The sequence below is a fragment of the Lupinus angustifolius genome, chromosome LG04 (genome assembly GCF_001865875.1).
Source record: "Lupinus angustifolius cultivar Tanjil chromosome LG04, LupAngTanjil_v1.0, whole genome shotgun sequence".
Classification (NCBI taxonomy): Eukaryota; Viridiplantae; Streptophyta; class Magnoliopsida; order Fabales; family Fabaceae; genus Lupinus; species Lupinus angustifolius.
In genome coordinates, this window is record NC_032012.1 from 22,712,797 (window position 1) to 22,723,595 (window position 10,799).

Below are 10,799 nucleotides of genomic sequence, written 5' to 3' on the forward strand. Positions count from 1 at the left end.
AACTTCAAAAGACCCATGTACATCTGAATATACAACATGTATTAAGTCAGTAGCCCTGGTTTGAGTATGATTACTAAATGAAGTCTTGGTTTGTTTACTAGCTATACAACTATCACAAACTGAGTTTTGTGGTTTTATTTCTGGAAGACCTATGACCATTTCCTTCGTGCTTAGCAATCTAAGATCCCTATAATTGAGATGACCATACCTTAGGTGCTAAAACCAAAACTCATTTGAGGTTGTTTCTGCATTCAAGCATTGTGAGTCCAGAATTCCGAGCTTGACTTGGAATGTCCTAAAACATCAAGTGAAAGAGAAGGAAAAACATCATTTTAAGCGACCCAACTGTTCAAATGATGGATCATGTAATTATAGAATTTATACAATCAACAAAACTTTCGAAAAAACAATGAATCAGAAAAAAATTAGGCAGAGTCCAAGAACTGAGGCTTGTGCTTTGTGGGGCTCAAAATCCAGGAATGCCACGTGGAGACAGGGTACCTTTAAATGGTGACATGGCAAATGGAGGGTGAGAGAGAAATGTTAAGGACACTGGCATTACCCTAGATTGCAGGAACTGTACCCTTTTCTTTATTTTTTTTCTTTTTAAAATAATTTTATAATTGTAGTGTGGGACAATGGAAAGGGAAATAAGATAGCCTTTAAGACAAACTCATCTGGCTATCTATCCAAATTCATGTGCATTCATTAATCAATTGGGTGAAATAAAAAGTGAGACAAAGCTAAGTCTCCTAAAAGAAAAAGCATGATTCCTGTGGCTTAGGCCAGAAGAGTCCCTTTCTCATCCCCATAAATATATGCTACTTATTATTCCAAATTCCTATCGCTTATATATAATTTATCACTAATTTACCCTCATTTTTCCTTCTTCCCATTCCTTCCATGCACCCCGTTGAACTCATTTTTGTATGGGTTCTTAAACAAAGGGACAAGTTGGTATTAGAGGTATTAATAGGACAAGTTAATTGAGACAAACTTATGAGAGATTATAATGAGATTGACTTGATAAAAAATTGAGGTTTAATGATTTTTCAACTTGTTTTTCTTTAAAGAAAAATGTTTTCAAGTATCATGTGATATTAGACCATACAATCAAACCCAATATACGAGCTCTACTTAGAAACGCATTATCATGATGAAGTTTTAAATAGTCTAATTGCAACCATTATTATCTAGCTTAAATATATTTTTTACTCCGAACAATATTGGTAATTTGGATTTTAGTCTCACATTTTTCTTAGATGTTAATTCCTACTTTAAGTTGATCGTTTTGATTTTAATTTTTCTAAGAACTAAAACTAAATCTAAATAATTTTTTCAAAACAAAAACATATTTAATACTTATTATTTTTACTATTATGAGCTCCACTTGAAAATGCAACATTATTTATTTTTCTTAGGTTTCGAGACTATTTTGTCATCATGAAGACAGTAAGTGAGATGAAAATCCCCCGTATACAGTTTAGTGCATTAGTGAAACCCTTCCAGTAATATTTTGTTTATACACATGAATCCAGATGCATGTTAAAGTCATAAATTGTGTCTCACATTCAAGTCAATACATGTTAATTTGTGTTCATTATCTACCAATGGATGATTTATGCTTGTTCTTCTAATGAACAAAAATAAAAACCTTCTTCATTTTAAAAGAAAATAAATGATTAGTCCAAATAGTTTAAGGATTAAATGGAAGACAAATGTAAAAGCAGGATTGCAATTGTGAGTTTGTGACATTGGTTCAATAGCTCTTGATCTCTTCCGTGTATTAATAATATCTATTCATTTATCACATTATGTAGCTCGGCCCCGCTAACAGTTATTATGGCAACTTTGAAAAGTTATAAAATTAGAATAATTAATAACATAAAAGTGTGTTTTCAGGTCAAAAGTGAATTATAAATATTTCGTATAATTTATTTTTTCTAGCTACTAAAATTATGACATACATCCTAATTAATTATTTTCCATAAAAATATTTCTAAAACAAAAAATATAAAATAATATTTCATAATTTTAATGATCAGATGATATAATTTATTTCTTAATATAAAAAGATATTTTACTCTATTTATAGGCCATATTAACCATGATCACGGTTTGTTTTACTATATGGCAGGTACAAATTTGCATGGTTTTGTTTCATTTATTGCACTTGATGATCACATGTGGATTAACTGTGTTCAACACTTTCCTCTTATATACCTCATCGAATACTTTGAGTTAATGATGGGTATTTTATGCCAAAAGACCTAATCAAAATAGCTTATAATCGCTGATCAGATACCATAAGTCAACGTCTGAAAGGGTAAAACCGTACTTTTGTTGTGATCAGAAATAAATAACCATGATGGATCTCGTTACCGCAATTGCTGACTTTTTTTTCCCGGTGGTTGAACCCGAGACCCGTCATGAGTCACAAGCTAATGGAAATGGGATACTTAACATAAATAAATTTTAAACAGTCTATATTTTAAATTATTTTCAAATAAAATAAGTTAAAAAATTAGTAAACTCTCTTTTTTGTGGTTATGTGACTTAAAAATTAGTAAGCATAAGCTTAAAAGATTAATGTATCAATATCTTATTATGTTTTTTTCCAACTTAATCTTATGTATTATATTATTCTTCCACCTCTTATTTGTCTCTTAATTATGATGTAGATATCAAATAAATGTGAGTATTCTACTTAAGATAAAACAAATATTATTTTTAATGATATCTTAATTCATGAGCATAATCTTAAATATTAAAATGTATGGATTAGAGAAAATAATTAATTAGCAAATGTATCTTTTGTCCTAAAATGTAAATCCAACTCATTTTTAATGATTAGAAAATAAAAAATTAATATATATTTCTATGACAGAAGATAAGAATCTAAAAAATGATATTTGTTTTATATTCTTAGAGAGAAAATAATAAGGAACCATGGAGGAAAACAATATTAACGAAACATGATCTTTCCTTCATAATAAAAGTCATATTTTCCATTTCTTTAAAATTTCTTGTCTTCAATATAAAGAGTTCACATTAACGTTCTTTAAAAATAAAAAAAGTAAGTTTTCATTGAAAAACTTTAAAAAAATCAACATATTATCTTCATATTTATAGTAAAATCTTTAACTTTTTGATATGATAATCTATGTCTTTAAATTTGTTAACAGACAATCCTTTTATAAATCTGCAAAAATCCTTCAATATTTCATTCCCAGGTGGGATTAACAAAATCCTTCTATATGATATTAATAGTATTCTCTTAAAAAAAAATTAATATCATTTAAAAAAATAAATGTAGTTATCATAAATAAATTTAAGGTCCACATCTCGTGTCTCAGTCATTTGTGTCATTTCATGTGTTAAGAAAAATGATTGATTAGAAAAATATTTAATAATTATAATTTAGTTTCAATATTTTTTAACCAATAAGAGATAATAATATATGAAGTAAGACAAAAAATGGAACAATAGATGGGTTTGCATAAATTTAAGGGTTAAAATCCTACAACAAGGCCACCACATAGGTTGTGACTAGTGAGTGAGAATCTAATGTGGTGTTGCCACTTGCCAGCTATGAAGCTGGAGGATGAAAGCAATGGATAAGGGTCAAAGGTGTCAATCTCGTTTTCAAGACTTTTTTTCCTTCCATTTTAGTGTTTCTATTTTGTTGTTTTACTTTAAATTTTCGTGTATGTTCTATCACCCCATTATCTATTTTGCTTAAATATTTTCAAAATATTAATTTTGATTTTAATCTTAAAAATAATCATATTTTATTTTGGTCTTTATAAATTTAAAATTTTAGTTTTAGTATTCATTTGTTATGTAGTTAACATCAACAAGTGTCATACTAACCTGTTATGTATTTAATATAGTGTTACCACAATCTCAACAATTACTAAAACCAAAATGACATACTAAAATAAGTAGTGAAAATTAAAAATCTAGAAGCTAAAATCAAAATTATGAATATTTATAAGCATTAAAAAGTAATTTGATACAAAATATACATCAAATAAAAAGTGATATAAAATCCCCCATTTGAAAGTGAGATAAAACCCCCCTACCCTATTCTAACTCAAACCCCATTCTCACATTCTCCCCTTTTATATTTCTCTTCCTTTTATCATAAGTGGAAGGAGAGAGAATGGGGTTTCTTAAATTTTGATGTTCCAATATTGAATAATCCTCATCATTCATCATATATATTTTCTTCTGCTACAACACCATTTTCCAACAATGGCTGTCACTTCTTCCAATCTCAATGCCCCAGAAAAGAAGCAATGGTGGCTCACCAACCGAAAGGTAAAAACATCATCTTTGCATCGCTTTCTTCATTCGAAAGACACCATTTTCTGCAATTACTATGTTGTCATGTTCATTAGTTCATACATGTTTATCTGTGACATTGTAGATTGTTGAGAAATATCTGAAAGATGCACGCAATCTCATTGCGACACAAGAAGAGAATGAGATCGCTTCGGCTTTGAATATTGTTGAAGCGGCTTTGGCTATTTATCCACGTTTAGAGCAAGCTCTTGAACTAAGAGCAAGGTCTCTTTTATATCTGAGAAGATTCAAAGAGGTAGCGGATATGCTTCAAGACTATATTCCTAGCCTGAAAATGGCGAACGATGACTCTGGTTCTGTTTCTTCAGATAGTTCTTCTCAGACACTTTCAAGGGAAGGTGTGAATCTTCTCTCGTACTCTGTTGAAAGGGATCAAAGTTTCAAATGCTTCTCTATTTCAGAATTGAAGAAAAAAGTCATGGCAGGACTCAGCAAAAATTACGAGAAAGAAGGGCATTGGAGGTAAATCACATAAAGGATAGAAAATATATTAATTAATATTAAAGTACCATTATTATTGTGGTGCAGTGTTTTTTGCAATCTGTCCTCCATTCCATGATTTTCTTCCTTTTAAAATGTTTCTTTTTATAAAAGTCCAATTATATTATTCACCATTTATATTTTAAAAAATGTAATATAAATAAATGGTAAATAATATAATCTTGTATAAGTTTTTATATCGACCATACATATATATTATAATGATTTTTTCTTCTTCTAATTTCATGTTGGGGTTCAGCTTTTAATGACTTTTGTGTTTAGTATTTTTAGATCAGATCGGGGTCCTCTTCGATATGGTTGCTATTGGGGCTTTGAGTAAATGCTTGTGCCATCTACTCATAGTTTTTAAAAATGAAAATCCTATTTCAATTAAATGCTCAACAGAAAGTATTTACTGCAGTGATTTCCCCGTGTCTTGTTCATGACTCACTTTCCTAAAATTTATCTCCTTACCAATCAAACCGTGAAAGATTTAAATTATAGGGTCAACATTCAAACTATACCTATCATGTAGTAATTTTAATTCTTAAGAGTGCTCTGAAATAGTTCTAAAATTTCAGGTGTTCGGTAGGCCTTTTTAACACTCACTAGCTAATCCACTTACACAGCTATATCAATTAAGTTTCATGCTTCTAGAATGAAATGGATAAATAGTAAAAAATGTTACAAGTTATAAAGTTTTCATTGCTTTAGGAGGTAACCTTTGGAGTATATTTCACTAAACTCTCATCATTTGATAACATTTTATATCCCATTAATTTTAGTTGAGTCATACAAAAATTATTTGAAATAACAAAGCTTTTTATAACTTATTTTTCATTCAGAAAAAAAATCAAAACTGAAAGCCATGATAAAATTACTTATATAGTAGTTTATTAAAATAAAATATAAATACATTATCAATCAACGTGTAATTGGATATCAAATATAAAAAAAATTAAGTTTGTCAAAATAAAAAATTGACTTTTTATTGGGGTTTACTCTTTCTGTCGTTGATTTAATTAGTTTCTAATAAATTAAAACTTGTGATGCAAATTACACAGATACTTGGTGTTGGGCAAAGCATGCTGCCACCTAGGACTAATGGAAGATGCAATGGTTCTTCTCCAAACCGGTAAACGCCTAGCCAGCGCCGCACACCGCCGTGAGAGTATATGTTGGTCCGACGACAGCTTTTCATTATCAACCATAAATATAAATTCACAACCCTCAACCCCACCACTAACCCCACTTACAGAGACCGAATCCATCACCCATCTACTTACACACATCAAACTCCTCCTACGGCGTCGCGCCTCCGCACTCGCCGCCCTTGACGCCGGTCTCCATTCAGAGGCCATCAGACACTTCTCAAAACTCCTTGATGGACGCCGTTTCGCTCCACAGGGCTTCCTCGCTGAATGCTACATGCACAGAGCCAATGCTTATCATTCTTCAGGTAAGTGATGGGTCATATATATTTTTTATTTATTTCTTAAATTTATTATGTTTATTTTTAATTCATTAGTCTTCTAGTATAGGTATCCAATGTGATTAGTCTTCATTTATCACCCTTAATATAAAAAAGAACAAGGGCAAAAAACTCAAAAGTTTAGTTTTTAGTTCTTGAGGAGAAATTAAAATAGAGGGCCAAAATTAAACTTATAATTTATATATTTTTATTATTAAAAACTATTCCAAAATATATTTGAGACCCATAAAATAATAATTTGTATGACATAAGGAGGAAAAAGATTGTGAGTTTGGCTTAACGTTAAAGTTAAAGTTGTTGTTGATGAAATCGAAAATTCAAATTCCTTGTTCGCTAAGTTTGTATGCATCTATTCTGTCCAGACCCCACCAAGTAGAATGTTCAGGAAGTGGGTTGCCCTTTTTTATAAGGATAAAATTCAACCAATTGGCATATTGTATTTTGTTTGGTAGAACATTATCATTGTTTTATTTTTGTCCAAGTTATATATTTCATTGCTACCTTGCATTATTATACTATTTTGAAAGCTTGATAATTATCTATGAATGATGAGAAATTATTTTTTTTTAATTTTCTATAGCTAATATGCAATGAATCCTCAAAATTTTAACTGAATTTCTTCCACTGTTTCAGGTCGAATTGCAGAGTCTATAGGTGATTGCAACCGCACCCTAGCCTTAGACCCCACTTGCATCCAAGCTCTTGAAACCAGAGCATCCATTTTAGAAACAATTCGATGCTACACTGATTCACTGCACGACCTTGAACATTTGAAGCTCTTATACAACACAATCCTGCGTGATAAAAAGCTTCCAGGTCCCGCATGGAAGCGCCACAATGTGAGTTACAGGGAGATACCGGGGAAGTTGTGTGCACTCACTATAAAAATTCAAGAACTAAAGAAAAGGGTGGGTTCTGGTGAGGTTGGCAATGTTGATTACTATGTTCTGATTGGTTTAAGAAAAGGGTGTTCAAGATCTGAGTTGCAAAGGGCTCATCTATTGTTATGTTTGAAGCATAAACCCGATAAGGCTACGAATTTTATTGATCGTTGCGAGCTTGCGAATGAGCACGATCTCGAATCGGTTAAAGACAGGGCTAAGATGTCAGCATTGTTGTTGTATAGGTTGCTTCAAAAGGGTTATGCTAATGTGATGCATACAATTATGGATGAGGAGGCTGCTGAGAAACAAAATAATATAAAAGAAGCATTGGCTTTGCAATTGCAACAAGAAGCTGAAGAAGTGAATGAGAAAAAAATTGTAGAAAATAAGAATAAGTGTTTAATATCTTCTCCTTCTATTGTGGATTCATCAGTGTTTCAAGGTGTGTTTTGCCGTGATCTTTCTGTGGTTGGGGACTTGCTTTCACAAGTAGGATTTAACCGTCCAATTCCAATGAAGTATGAAGGTTTGAGTTGCTAATTCAACCCTTCAATTTCAATTAATTATGAGACAATGAGATCATGATGATTAATTGGTACAAGTTAGTTCAAAAATTTGGGGCCTTGGGATGTTTTTACCGGTAGAAAGAATCTCTATGGTTGGTCACTTTCTTGTACAAAAAGGATAAATTTTTAGACTGCCGAGAAATTTTGTCAAACCTTATATGTTGTTTCTATTTCCTTTGATCTTTATCTAGTGGATGTACATAATATCAGTATCTATGTCTATGTTGGATTTTGGCCTTAATTAAATATTTGTTTAAAAATGCATTTTATTATAAAATTTAATAATTAGTTGAAATCTGAGTTAGTAACATTTTGTTTCTCATGGACCTGTAAAAATATCTTTTACTTTTTTCATGGCTTTTGACAGTACAAATATTTCTTTACTGCAACAGTCCCAAGGGGCAAATATAATCTGTTGGAAAATAATATAGCTTCCTACTAAATTATGTCTCAAGTTAATATTATTTTATTTATTAATGATTGATTTATTTATAAATAAAATGAGTTATTTTCTTATAGATAGAATGACAGGTATAAGAATTTAGTAAAAAATATAACATTATTCTAAAATGTTCTATTGGCTTTTTACTGTTGTCTTGTATTATTGTATTCAATTTTAATGTGGCTGGTCCATTCAACCAGCACTGGCTTTTCTGACATTTCATCAGATCTTCCTGGCCTCTGCATCTTCATAAACGAAAACTTCCAATATAATTACATCTTATAATGTTTTGTATCACTCTATATGTTATGAATTATGATTAGTTTAAAAAATATATTTAAGTTAAAAATTTAATTATTGTATTTTTTAACATATCATATTTCATGTCATATGAAATAACACAATATTATGAAACAGAAGATGTGGTCTCATAATTTCTTGATTAGTATTTGAAAAATGAAAACTCCTTTGGTTATAAATGCTTACTTATTTTTTTTAATGTTTGAATTTTATCATAAATGCATTATAAAAGAACAAATGGAGTATTTACATTAATTAATGGTTAAAGTTAACTAATTGTGCAATTATATATAGGTTTAAGAAAAAATGATATATGATTATATAAATTCTCCATACTATAAAAAAAAGTAACTTATCACACAATGATACTTAATATTTTCTTAGCTGATGATTTATTTACAAGTTATTATTCTATGATGATGTAGTATGATTTGTACAGGATAATTAGGGCTAGCAATAAACCGAACCAACTCGGTATTTATTTGAATCTCGATTCATTATTTAGCTCGATAAACTTGATTTTTGAACCAAATGAACTGAACTTGAGTTAGAAATTGAGCTCGTTAAATAAACGAGTCGAACTTAAGTTGGATATAGTTCGACTCGTTAGGTTCATGAGTTGGCTCGGTAGATTTATATATATACATATACAAACTAATTTTTATGTTTATTATGACTCACACATTATTTTTTATATTCATTGTTATTATATATATAAAAAGATTATATTTATATATATATATATAACATTTTCAAAGTATTTTTCAAAGTAGTTGTCCAACTGAACTATTTGAACTGAGCCAAACAATTCACGAATTTTAACCGAGCCAAATTCGAGCTAAAAAAATAACTCGAGTTGAGTTTCAAGCTAAACCAATCTTTATTAAACTGAAATAAATTAAGCTTTAATTCTACTCGGTTCCACTCATTCATTTCCAGCCCTACACCAAATTTTTTAACAGGAAACATATGTTCCGGTTTTTCATGAAGTGCACCAGATCTGTTTCCATCATCCTATTGGTGCCAATGCCATTCAACATGACTTTGAGTGCAAGAGAAGAAGTGGTGGAAAGTAAAAGATAAAGTGAGACTAGACAATCAATAAAATATTAAAATATTAAAAAAATAATTTTAGTTAAAATTTATTCATAATTAATAGTACAAAAAATATAAATACAGTTGTCTATAAATATATTGTTCATGTTTCATCATAATTTTTTATTAGGTAGAAAATGGCTATACATATTTCTCTCTCTTGGTATCCCTGTAAACACATACAACAAAAGCAATGTGTCTCATCAGCACTCAATACAAGAATACAAATGGGTTAGGAAAGGAAATGTCAAATCAACTTTTGCATTCTCTCAATGATAATGGTCTCTTTATTTTAACCCATGTGTTCCGTACTTCCTACTAATTTTGGTTGAATACTTTTCTATTTCTCACATAAAAACAAGCATTGTAAAGTGTGAATTAGAAGTGGGGATTTGTGAAGGTGATGTTGCATGCATTGCATGCTTTTACTATAAAAAATTGTACTGTTTACTACGTATGGGCAATTTCAAGAGGAGTTGTTGGGAATCAATGAGGGCTTCAACCTCCAAAGCATAATAATGGTATTTTGTTTGGGACTTAGCTTCTGATGCACGAAAAGGCCTTTGTAGAATTTCTCCTTCAATGTTTCTACAATGTTTCACTTTGGAAAAAAGATTCAATTGCTACAACAATTTTAAATTTTGTGCTCAATTATAAAATGATGGAATATTTAATGTTGTCTTATTTCTGTGAAGTGTTGAATCTACTTTTTTAATAAGTAGTCTGAAAATTATAATTGATAGAATGTATTCTCTTTAGTTATATTTATGAAATCTTTTTAGATAATTTCATGTTAATTAAAGAAGTTGATTAATATCATTAACATTTTAAATGATAAATGTAGTCTTTCAAAATTGTCATTCATTCATGATCTCGTTCATCTCTTTTTCATTAAATTAATTGCTACTTCCCATATCCTTATTACAAGGCATCGTGTAAAAATTGTTTTTTTGGGGTACTTTTATAGGATATTTTAAAAAAATTTAAAAACATTTGATCTTTTACCATATTTCCCACTCTTAAAGGCTTTACTTGTATCTCGCCTTAGCTAAATCAATAATTCATACATAGCAACAGGAGTAGAGTAATCAACATTCACCTCCTACAAAGTTCAATTATCATTATACTAATCCTTAGAGAAGAAGATGGTAATGACACCTTCCCAAAAGGTT

General features: G+C 30.0%; 1 protein-coding gene across 1 annotated transcript; it reads left to right on the forward strand.

Moving 5' to 3' along the window:
- On the forward strand, positions 4,082-8,047 carry LOC109346284. Its single transcript, XM_019585764.1, has 4 exons — positions 4,082-4,323; positions 4,433-4,830; positions 5,913-6,307; positions 6,974-8,047. Exons 1-4 carry the CDS (start codon positions 4,258-4,260, stop codon positions 7,762-7,764), a joined length of 1,650 nt encoding a protein of 549 aa, XP_019441309.1. The 5' UTR covers positions 4,082-4,257; the 3' UTR covers positions 7,765-8,047.